General features: G+C 37.0%; 1 protein-coding gene across 3 annotated transcripts in view; it reads right to left on the bottom strand.

Moving 5' to 3' along the window:
- The window catches only part of TLL1 (tolloid like 1), a 232,913-nt gene that overhangs the window by 174,974 nt on the left and 45,138 nt on the right, over positions 1–12,801 (bottom strand). The window contains exon 2 of one of the 3 annotated variants that reach the window (XM_024356361.2): positions 11,029–11,134. The exons of the other annotated variants lie outside the window; for them this stretch is intronic. Within the exon in view, the coding sequence (XP_024212129.1) occupies positions 11,029–11,050 (22 nt within the window). The 5' untranslated portion in view covers positions 11,051–11,134. The remainder of the gene's footprint in view (positions 1–11,028; positions 11,135–12,801) is intronic. 3 annotated transcript variants of the gene reach the window in all.

Raw genomic sequence — 12,801 nt, 5'->3', positions numbered from 1 at the left:
CATTTCCCTAACACAACCAATAACATACTATTCAAGATCACTTTACAGTCACTATACCACATATATGCATATGTTTTTTTCTGGAGTGCTTATAAATTATAAGAAGTGTTTCTTTTGACATTATTTAAACAATTGCATTTTAAAAGAATTTCTCAAGTATTATAAAGCAAATACGATGAGAAAAACGTATTTGTTATCACTTTTTCAAAAGAAGAATTTCATTTGTCTAGGTGAATAATGACCCTGAGAGAACTGATCTCAATTGCAGAAATTCATTTTTGTTTTAAAAGATGTTTAGTTAATGCAGGAGTCAGTAAACTTTCTCTGTAAAGAGCCAGATAGCACATATTGTATTGTAGTCTTTGTGGACCATAAATCCTCTGTTGGAGGTACTTCACTCTGCCTTTGTGGCACAAAAGCACAGTAAATTTTACTGTGTTTCAGTAAAATTTTAGCTATCCCTGCTCTAAAACATGCAGTATATGATTATTCATTTAGAAAGCAAAATCTAACAGAATAAAAGAATATAAGTTATCACATATTATATAGTGAATAGTCTTTAAGAACTCAGAATACTTTAAATTCTCCTATATCATACTTAAGATTGATCATCCATTAATTGTTCATTATAACCCCTCTACTACTACCGCCAAAGGTCTATACACATACCAGAGGAAAAAGTGGTGTCTGCTATGCATTTATTTATACCTCCCCCTCCTCTCACCAGGCTAATAAAGCCAGCTGAGCTCCAGTGATTTCTGGGAGAATGAACCCAGACCTTGATTTCTGAACATTACCCCTTAGCTCAATCCAGATTAAAAAGTATGGGCTTAACTTAGTGGCCAAATCAGTGAAGCTGTACTGATTCAACTCCAGCCAAGTCTGCTCTTTCTGGGATATTTATTAGGTTAAGTGAAGTTGTGACAAATTCATAGCGAGCAGTGAGTTAATCATGAATTTTAGTTTCTGGTGGGAAAAAAAAAGAGTTTGCCAAATGTCAGACTACTTCAAACTTAATCATATAAACAAGGAATGAGCTGATATCAAGAGTGGAAAAATACTTTGTGTGATAGAACCTTTTTCTTCTCACATAGTCTGCAGACATTACTTCAGAAGTCCTGAGCAACGAACAGCAGGTATTATTAGATTGATTTCTAGAAAGAATCTCAGACATCAAGGAATAATGTGTCACAAAAAGTTATCTGCTAGGCTGGAAATAGAAGTCAGATTTCCTGAACTTTCTTTAAGTCACAGTGATATCTACTACAAAACTTCTTTTTATACCTGGATATTTCTAAAGGAAACCACCAGAGCTATTCCACTTAAACTCCCTTCTCCTGAGAAAAGTCAGATTTGCTGAGGGAAAACTCAAGTAAAATTTATCTACTTTTTTTTTTTTTTTTTTTTTTTTGAGATAGAGTCTTGCTTTGTCACCAGGCTGGAGTGCAGTGGCACGATCTTGGCTCACTGCAACCGCCGCCTCCTGGGTTCAAGCGATTCTCCTGCCTCAGCCTCTTGAGTAGCTGGGATTACAGGCATGTGCCACCACGCCCGGCTACTTTCTTTGTATTTTCAGTAAAGACGAGGTTTCATCATGGTGGCCAGGATGGTCTTGATCTCTTGACCTCATGATCCGCCCACCTTGGCCTCCCTCTACTTCTTTAAACAATAGAAAGATGAGTTTCCCTCAGAATACACCGTTTCCTTTTGTGGCATTCTCTAAGCTGACTTTCATGGCTACCAAAGAAAATCGTGTTGGTGGCTTAGTTCACATTAAGAACCTCTCGTTAAACAATGCTGAACAGCATTTGATTGCCCGAAGCCAAAAATTAGTGCTGCCTGTCATCAGATTGTGCCAGGCCAGAAGTCTTGGCACTATTTCTGCCGTCAACTTCTCCACGTAGTGTAGAAGGGCTCAATGGGATGGCCCGACACTTGCTTCTCCTGAGTTTGTGAATTAAATCAGCATTTTTAATTACCCAAATCCACTGCCCCAAGGGGGCTATTAAAATTCAAAAGTACTTCAAGAGAATTTGATGAGGAAAAAAAATCAGACACTTTTTAAAAAATTGGATTTGTTGTACTTGAACTTGTCTGCATCACAAGTCCCAGTATAAACAATGAGGCGCAAGTTAAGACAAGCAAAGTAGGAGAATGAAGTCCGAAGGAATCTTGGGACTGTAAATGATGCCGTGTGTGCTTGTGATGCACACACTCTAGAGGAGTGAACAGCTAAAGTCTAAGAGCAATGGCTAGATGGGAATATTTATTTTTCCTGGCTTTAGATTGTTTTGGAGATTTTTGATATGTTAAAGCAATACAAAAAGAATATTTTTATTCAGTGATCTGCATGTTCGAGACATACAGAAGCTTTCAACATTCCAGAACATCCCAGGGCTTTTTGTAATTCTAAGCTTTAGCTTTTGCTGTTCCTTTTGCCTGAAATGCTCTTCCTCCTTTTCTCCTGGCAAATCCCTACTCTCCTTCAATAGCCAATTCAAATTCCATCCTCTCTCAGAGGACTTACCCAACTCTCCTATAGAGAGTGGCTTTCCTACCCTGTTCTACTGTAGAACTTTCATTAGAACTATTATAACAGTGTATGGTTATTTCTGTTTACATGCCTGCCGTCTCCCCAACTAGATTCAGGCGTTTAGACATCAGGAACTATGTCTTCTGTATCACATGAATCTTAGAGCACATTGTTTGACAAAATGGGTGCTCAAGTCCGGTTGAGTCAATGATTTCACCAAGTTAGTTTGAATTTGTTGCTCTAAAAGAAACCTTAGATCTCATTTAATTCTGATTTTTAGAAACAAAGAATTGAAAGCATGAGTGACATGCCCAAGGTTATACAGTTACAATGCATAGCTTTCGACTCCCTTTCCACTCTGTACAAAACCACACCCTGAGAAATCACTCTGAAAAGATTACATTTAGCATAAAACAGAGAGACGCTTACTCATCTCCATACCAAGTGACACATACCTATTTAACTAAGAGGAAGGGAAAAAGAAAGAAAGGAAAGGAAGGAAAGGAAAAGGAGATAAAGAAGAAACCAAACTGGAAATATTCCTAGAACAAAGAGGTCTCAACCTCAGCCCTACTGTAATTTTGGACAAGATATTTCTTTGTTGTGGAGGGCTTTCCTTTGCATTGTGGGTTATTTAGCCACATCTCCGGCCTCTACTCCCTAGATGCCAGTATCAACACACTCCACTCCCAAATGTGACAATCAAAAATGTCTCCAGACATTGCTTTATGTCCCCTGGAGGCAAAATTGCTCCTGGTTGGGAATAACTGCCCTAGATGAACAATCTTAGAGGAGATAATCTTCTACATTACTTCAAGCAAAGTAGCAATCAATTAGCATGTATGGCACACTGGCTTCAAACCAATACTCTCATATTAAGCATAGAAGCCAGAACCTGAAATGCTTAATCCTCTTACATTTTTATTAATCCGTTTTATTAAAAACAACGATGTTGTCACTTGGTCTATGGCTGCTAATGCAACAGCTAAAGGGAAAAAAACTAAAACTTCCAGTTCATAAAAAATTTAAACACATTTAACAAGTTCTTAAGATAATCTTAATAATTTTTACTTTAGCTTGACTTTAAACTTAAAGTTCCTTGCTCAGTATTAAGCATAAGAACCAGCAATTCAGTATTACTACACAACATCGCCTAAGGAAATAAAATTACTAAGAGAGTAATCGAATGTCCTTCATTTGCTTTTAGTATATATCTTCCAAAAACTATCTATTGTTTTATGGTATGTAAAGCTTTCTAATTGAGATTTTTATACATACTTGTGCATTTTAGGAATTTGGGATTTCCTCTCTTTAACCCTTAAAGTTGCTTCATAGTTTGCAGAGTTCTACTCTAGTTTCTAAATATGCAGCATAACATCAAATTCACATTTCAGGACTGTAGGACAAAACATAAATAGTCAATGGCCAGAGCTAGTACTTTTTATTTTTGAAAAAGAAACTGAGACTGTTTTTTGAAAAAAGGAGTAACATTAACCTAGTACATTTTATCCATCTAGTGCAATAAAACTTCATCATTACAAGTAGATACAGTCCAAAACCACCATTGTTGAACTGCACAAACCAGGAACTTCCATTACTGCAAAGTTAATGAAACTACAGAGTTGCCAGTAAAGCTAGCTGGCCGGGAATTCTTGGAGTCTGGCTTCTTGCTCCTGACTTTGGTATGGCACCACTGGGTAGCAACTGTCCACTCTGGCTTAAATATCAATAAACACGATACCTGGCACTAATGCCACCTTTGATGTCCAAGACAGCAGCAGGGATACATGGAACTCGAGTGATTCTATCACCAGATTGTGCAAATTAGACCCAAAATGTACTTAAGACAGAGGACTCCCCCCTCTGCCTTCTGCTTCCTGAGACAGAGTAGTATCCCATTTCCTATCCGCATCACCTTCCTCTGTGGAATTCCTGTCCCCACAAGATAAGAACTTCTACCAGAGATAAGAACAAATGGAAAATCATACTATATCCAAATTCCAGTTCTTGTGCAAATTTTAACAGTCACTCGCGTGTTTAAAATGCATTTAAGTATCACGACTTCAAGTGTGGAGTTTTTAACCAGAAATCTTCCCCATCCTAGTTTCTACCTTCTCTGTATTGTCTTAAAGCTGTATGAATGTGTCAAAAAATAGATAGATGGACAGAAACATTATCTGGTATAGTACTTCTATTTCAATATATACTTCCTGAAATTTCAATCTTTCATTTAAATCAAATTGCTTTCCTAGCCCCAAATCTCATTAAATACCATAGAAACAATTCTTATACAGGCATACCTTGGAGATATTGCAGGTTTGATTCCAGACTACCACAATAAAGTGAATGTCACAATAAAGTGAGTCACACAAAACTTTTTGTTTCCCAGTGCATACAAAAGTTATATTTATACTATGCTGTAGTCTATTAAGTGTGCAATAGAATTATCTCTAAAAAAAAAAGTATATGCCTTAACCTAAAATTACTTTATTGCTAAAAATGGCTAACAGTCATTTGAGCCTTCAGTAAATAGTAATCTTTTTGCTGGTGGAGGGTCCTACATCAGTGTTTATAGCTGCTGACTAATCAAGGTGGTGGTTGCTGAAGGTTGGGGTAGTTGTGACAATTTCCTAAAATAAGACATGGAATTTGTCACATCAATTGACTCTTTCACAAGGAATTTCTCTGTATCATGCTATTCTGTTTGGTAGCATTTTACCCACAATAGAACTTCTTTGAAACTTGAAGTCAGTCTTCTCAAACTCTGCCACTGCTTTATCAAGTAAGTTTATGTAATATTCTAAATTTTTTGTTGTCATGTCAACAATGCTCAAAGCATCTTCATCTGGGGTATATTCTATCTCAAGAAACCCCTTTCTTTGCTCATCCATAAGAAACAATTCTTTATCCACTCAAGTTTTATCAGGGGATTGCAGAAAATTAGTCACATCTTCAGGTTTTACTTCTAATTCTAGTTCTCTAACTATTTCCATCACATCTGCAATTACTTCCTCCACTAAAAATCCTGAACCCCTCACAGTAATTCATATGAGTTGGAATCAACTTCTTCCAAATCCTGTTAATGTTGATATTTTGATCTCGTCCCATGAATCTCATTGTTCATAATGGCATCTGGAATGGTGAATTCTTTTCAGAAGGTTTATGATTTACTTTGCTCAGACCCAAATCCATCAGAGGAATCACTATTCATGGCAACCATAGCCATACAAAATGTATTTCTTAACCAATAACACTTGAAAGCCAAAATTGCTCCTCTGTGGGATATAGAATGGATGTTGTGTTAGCAGGTGTGAAAACAACATTAATCTCCATGGACATTTCTTTTGGAACTCTTGAGTGACAAGGTACATTGCCAATGAGCAGTCATATTTTGAAAAGAATCTTTTTTTTGGAGCAGTAAGTCTCCACAGTGGACTTAAATATTCAATAAACCATGCTGTAAACAGGTGTTCTGTATTACAGGGTTTGTTGTTCCATATACAGAACACAGGCAGAGTAGATTTAGTGTAATTCCTAAGGGCCTTAGAATTTTCAGAATGGTAAATAAACGTTGGCTTTAACTTAAAGTCATCAGCTGCCTTAGTTCCTAACAAAAGAGTCAGCCTGTCCTTTGAAGCTTCGAAGTCATGCATTGACTTCTCCTCTCTAACTATGAAAGTCCTAGATGGCATCTTCTTCCAATAGAAGGGTGCTCCATCTACACTGAAAATATGTTGCTTAGTGTGGCCACCTTCATCAATGATCTTAGCTAGATTTTCTGAATAACTTGCTGCAGCGTCTACAAAAGCACTTTCTGCTTCACCTTGCACTTTTAGGTTATGGAGAAGGCTTCTTTCCTTAATCCTTCTGAGCTAACCTCTGCTAGCCTCCAACATTTCCTCTGCAGCTTCCTCACCTCACTCAGCCTTCATAGCCTTGAATAGAGTTAGAGCCTTGTTCTGGATTAGGCTTTGGCTTAAGCGAATGTTGTGGTTGACTGATCTATCCAGACCACTTAAATTTTCTCCATATCAGAAATAAGCTGTTTTGCTTTCTTATCATTCATGTGTTCACCAGAGTAGCACTTTTAATGTCCTTCAAGCACTTTTCCTTTGCATTCAAAACTTGGGTAACTCTGTGGCCCAAGAAGCCTCGCTCTTGGCCTATCTCAGCTTTGGACATACTATCCTCAGTCAGCTTTATCATTTCTAGCTTTTGATTTAAAGTGAGAGATGTGAGACTCTTGTTTTCACTTGAAAATATAGAGGCCACTGTAGGGTTATTAACTGGCCTAATTTCAATATTGTTGTGTCTCATGGAATAGAAAGACCCAAGAAAATGGAGAGATACTGGAAAATGGTTGGTAAGTGGAACAGTCAGAAGACACACACAACATTGATAAAGTTCTCTGTCTTATATGGGCATGGTTCATGGTGCTCCAAAACAATTCCAAGAATAGCATCAAAGATCATCAATCCCAGATCACCATAACAGATATAATAATGATGAAAAAGTCTGAAATATTGTGAGAATTACCAAAATGTGACACAGAGACATGAAGTGAGCTCATATTGTTAGAAAAATGGCATTGGCACAGGGTTGCCACAAACATTACATTTTGTTAAAAAAAATGCAGTATCTGTGAAGCATCATAAAGCAAAGTGCAATAAAACCAGGTATACCAGCCAGGTGCAGTGGCTCACGCCTGTAATCCTAGCACTTTGGGAGGCCAAGGCTGGAGGATCACAAGGTCAGGAAATCGAGACCATCCTCACTAATACGGTGAAACCCCGTCTCTACTAAAAATACAAAAAAAATTAGTGGAGCGTGGTGGTGGGCGCCTGTAGTCCCAGCTACTCAGAACAGGAGGCTGAGGCAGGAGAATGGCGTGAACCCGGGAGGCGGAGCTTGCAGTGAGCAGAGATCGCACCACTGCACTCCAGCCTGGGCGACAGAGCAAGACTCTGTCTCAAAAAAAAAAAAAAAAGGTATACCTATATTTCCGATGCACTTTCCTATTTATATCATATTACTACAATATTGCTTTATTTAAAACTTTGAATATTTGATTTGTCAAATATTTGAATATTTGATTTGTCAAATATTCGAATATTTGACAGATAAAATGTTGATAATCTCTTACTTACAAAAGTCAGCAATGTCTGATTATTGACTAAGACTGAAAAAAATTTTGCTGTGGTTTGAAGACTTGATGATTTATAAAGCACCATCATTTTTAGAGAAAAAAAAATCACATTTTCCCTAGGGATTACTGCATATGATTGTACTGTTTATTTATGTGCAGAAGTACCTGGGTGGCATGAGGGGCCTAAACTCAGCCCAATTTCAATGCCAAGCCAAACTGAAAAGTGGTTTATAATTCTTTGGCTCAGAAGGGGCACTTTTTTTGTAATGTTTCCAAGACAAGTACAAGCCAGCTAATGATATCCCTACTTGAGAGACAGAAGTACACTATAGCAGCTCAATAACCACTCAAATGCAGAAACCAGGTAAACAAAGAAATCTCGAGGAATCAGAGACTGATTTTCACAAATCCTGTGCTGGCTACCAGATAGTAACCCTCAGTAAGATTAGGCTCTATCTAAATATCATAGTCCAAAATTTCCAGTGTTTACATACATATAAATTCTGAGAATCATAAGCTAATGCTCAAAAATAGCCCAAATTTCTGAATATTCTGGTTTTAACTTGTATGTTTTTCTCAAATACTAGTCTCTTTTCACAGTAGAGAAAATTTGAGAATTCAAAGTGGCACATTAATCTTCTTTGAGTTGATATTACTTATTATTGATATGCCTGAAGAAAAATATTTCTGAGATTTTACAGTGTCATGTAATGACTTGTAAGTCTGATTAAATCATTCTAAAATTTTGGAGTAGGGGAACAGAAAACAAGTAAGCAAAGGAAGAACAAAGAGACATGGGAAGAAAGGCAGGGAAGAAAAGGGATGATTATATTAAAGAAACGAAGGAAGAAGAATAATAGAGAAGAAGCAACCTCAATTTTCTGCCTTAGGGTAATAACAGGATGGCAAACCATAGCTACGGAAATATTGAGCTTTCTAAACCACTCTTTCAACCAGAGGTTTCAAAAACAACCAACCAATAACAAAGAATCATAGCAAGTATTTGATGCTAATAAGTTTCAATAGTTTCAAAACAAATACTCCTCTTAAGTTTGTGTTGTTTAAACTATGAAGGCCAGAATAAATGAGTCCTTACTTTCTGTTACCCATTCACTTCTGGCTTTTTCTCCCTTCCCAGTGTTCTTGGCATAGGTCAACTGGGGAGCACTGATTCCCTGGGTTCCAGAGCCCTAGTCAGCTTTTCTGAAATAAGCCCTGAAAAGCTAGAGCAATCCTGGTAAAATCAGTTTTCTTTTCTTTCTCTCTCATCCAAGTCTTCCCCTCATCTCCCAACCTAAAATTTATCTTTGCCATTTTCATTATATAATTCAGGTTTCTCTGTATTTCTTCTCATGCTCTGTTTACTTTCCTTTGTATGCATTACTTTTCTATGTTTCTGCTCTGAGTTACTTTATTCTATACATGCAGTGATGCAATGTTTAAACTTTTTTTAAAAAAAAAACTGTAAGTGGTATGACAGATACAGCTAAAGAGTTTCAAACCACAGAACAGTCTCAGCTGAAGTGTGACTATACACACCTGCCAACACTACCTGTAGTTTTATCACTCCTTGGGGACCAAACACTGCTTTTCCTGTTTCTGGTCCAGCGGCTTAGAACGTCACCTTGTCTAACTATAAGACATCAAGGGAAGGGTGTCAAAAATGTCTTATACAAAATCTGCCAGAATAACTAAGTGATATAACACTTTGAAAGAAGGGTCCCTGGGGTATAAAGCTTATGGTCAGGAGATAAACAGAAAAGACGTTTCAATTTGGAAGAAACAGTGTTAAGAAAGAAAGAGAAGGAAGGAGGAGAAGTTAAAGAAAGGGAGACAGGGAACTTACAAAAACAGTTTGATTCCAGAATATGCCATGGTAACTGAAGCTATTTTGCATTTTGATGTTGCTATGCCATGCATTTTAGCCTACTCTATATTAATTACTTTGTTTCTTGCTTTAACCAAAATACACGTATAAAAAAGACAGCCATCTCTAAGGTTGTTGGATAAAATATCCTGATTTTTGTAAAAGTTTTGTTCTAAATGCTGCATCCAAAAGAATAACGAATTTCATATAGCTTGTTATACTTAGCAAGGCACTTTTGCATATGCCATATGTCATCTCATTTGGGCCCCGTAACAACCCAGGAGGGTAGGCAGGACAGGTTATCAGGTCTGACGCTGAGAGAACGTAAATGACACTGCAGTAAACAGAGGTGTCTGAACTTAGAGTACACCTGAAACTTTTGAACTGCATGTTCCACGCTGTTCCCAAGGCATGTGATTTTAATGTGTTACAGGATAGACTCAATTAAGGAAAGTACTATCTGTAAAACATTTGTTTGTATAATATTCATTGCTCAAATTTATCTAAGTTGGATCTAAGCCATGACAAAGGAAAAAAATAAGCTAATTTGAACCTTTACTTATTGTAGACCTTTGCTTTCCCTCCTATTCAAATTATTATAATTTTATGCAAAATGTTCTAAAGTTGAACTGTACTAGATAAATGATCCTCACATGATCTCCAAACACCATTACCATATAACTTATAAACAAAAAGAATATTTGAAAAGAGATTTAGATCCTCAGGATTTGATGAGAATGAAAATGGGATTGTAATATTTTCTATTCTTTCATCACTTTCTCATCTAACTTGGTTTTTAATGAAAATTCCATCTTAATACAAGCATCAAATTAGGTTGCCTTATAGGAGAAACCTAATTCTATTCCCCTACAATTTCTCACAAATAAACATTATTTCTACCATTTCTATTGTCCATTTGTGTACATGGCAAGTATTTTCTGATACAATTTACTGAACTGTTACTTTTGAGAATTATTACATGATTGGGAGTTCCTGAAGCAACATCATTGAAATGATATAAAGCTGTATTAACCAACAATGCTCAACAACAATTCTCTAACTCTAGCAAAATTAAAACTATTCTCAAAGTTATAAATGTTTCACCTTTGCCCACATATGCATTTCTGCCTGACAAATAAAGCTCTCTACTTAGCTATAAAGTCCAAGAAATTTTTAAATTAGACTTTCTAAGTTTTCTCTTAATTGATGCCAACGTGCAAAGAAACTCCAATGTCCTCAAAGTAGTATTTTCATGGAATTGAAAATATCAATGGATAACTCAGGGAAATGATGATTTTCACAGGAGACGCATGGCATTTATTACTTGAGAAACACTTCTAAAGTTTTATTTTAGGTCAATGGCAGTATTTTGGGGTATGATGCTGACATAAAACACATTGGAAATAGCTATTTATATGGCTGACTTCATACAGACCTCAATCACTGAAGGGATTTAGCCCCCCAAATTAGGAAGTCACTTACATTGACTCTGACCTCCCCTCATGAGAAGTCCAGGTGCTTCTTCTTGAACTTCAAGGGCTCGGGCAGCCCAGGCATTGCCCCAACACTGCTTAGAGCAGTGGTCAGTCTGGAAGTAAAGAAGCACAGTAGTATCCCAGAGTGAGTGTTTTAAACAAGGCCTGCAAGAGGCACTAATACTGCATCCACGTCTGGCCACATGCCATTTCAGACTACAATATTATCCCGCCACAGCAAGAAATGGGGATGAAAGCCTAGAATAAGCTGTATTTATCCAAAGAATGTATCATAAGTGAGTTACAAACACATTTCTCCATATTGCCATTCATTTGGAGGTTAGCCTTGATGGCGTGATAATATTACAACTCCATATTCCAAATAATTACGGAATACACAGAAAGTCAGTTAATTATATATATATGAATTATATTGTCTATAAATAACAACAAAATTGTAATAATAACATAAAATAGGTAAAATTATTTTAATTAAGTTATTAAGTTCCAATGACAAAGTAATATTGATTTTTGTTTACTCTTTTTTTTTTTTTTTTTGAAGCAGGGTCTCATTCTGTCACCCAGGCTGGAGTGCAGTGGTGTGATCACCACTTACTGCAGCTTTGACCTCCCAGGCTGAAGTGATCCTTCTGCTTCAGCCTCCCAAGTAGTTGGGACTACAGGTGCACACCAACACAGCTGGCTAATTCTTTATTATTTTTGTAGAGGTGGGGTCTCCCTATGTTGCCCAGGCTAGCCTCAAACTCCTGGGCTCCAGTGATCCTCCTCCCTTGGTCTTCCAAACTGCTGGGATTACAGGTGTGAGCCACTGTGCCTGGCCTATTCTTCCATCTTTTCAAAAAACCTACTATATGCCTGAAACTAAAACTATTCTATTACACATATATTCCATTATTACTGAATAAAGTACAATATAATTAATACATAGTCCATAAGATTTAGAGTAACCAACTAGAAATGCCACAGGGTTTTCTCCTGACCGCAGAAGAACTCTATTTACAGAGCAGTTTGACTAGTCCAGTTGAGGTACACTGGAGCTACGCCAGGGTCTTCATTTACTCTCCAGTGTTTCAGGAAATCCAAATGGGTGATTCATCTGGGGTCATCCACCAAAACCAGGCCTAGCTACAGGTGTAGCTCCTACCCCAGTGGTTTTGGGGACCCTCACAAACTCAAAATAAAAAACACAAACTAGAGGAAATGAAAATGATAGCATCGTGGGAGAGGGGAGAAACCACCGTGTAAGAGGAGACCAAGATGCTATTTCAATTCTAAAGATAAATAGCTCTATGACTTTACCAAGATTTACAGCAGTGATCTGTTTCCTCTTGAAACAGTGGAAAAGAAAAAAAAAACCCAGAAAATGTTTTTTATAATTGATATCATTGTAGGATCACCAGGTGAGCTTTTAAAAACTAGGAATATTCAGGACCCCTCACAGAGATTCTAATTTCATGCATCTGGGATACAACCTAAATATTAGTATTTTTAAGACTCCCCCAAATAATTTTAATGTGCAGCAAGTGTTAAAAACCACAAATCTGAAATTCCAAATGAGCTCAAAGCATCTTCCTTGATTCCAGAGATTCTTAGCCTGTAAGTGTTCTATGACTGTGTGCCTCCAAATTCTATGATGCTGTACCTTAAGCTCATTCTGTCACCCTTAAATCTAAGAAGTATCACATTATTTTAAAAAAAGGATTTCAAATGATGGACCAAAAAAAATTACACAATGATTGAACTGTAATAAATATAACCT

Source organism: Pan troglodytes, chromosome 3 (genome assembly GCF_028858775.2).
Source record: "Pan troglodytes isolate AG18354 chromosome 3, NHGRI_mPanTro3-v2.0_pri, whole genome shotgun sequence".
Taxonomy (NCBI): Eukaryota; Metazoa; Chordata; class Mammalia; order Primates; family Hominidae; genus Pan; species Pan troglodytes.
Note: the sequence above shows the minus strand (reverse complement) of the source record. Positions and strands in the feature narration are given on the sequence as shown.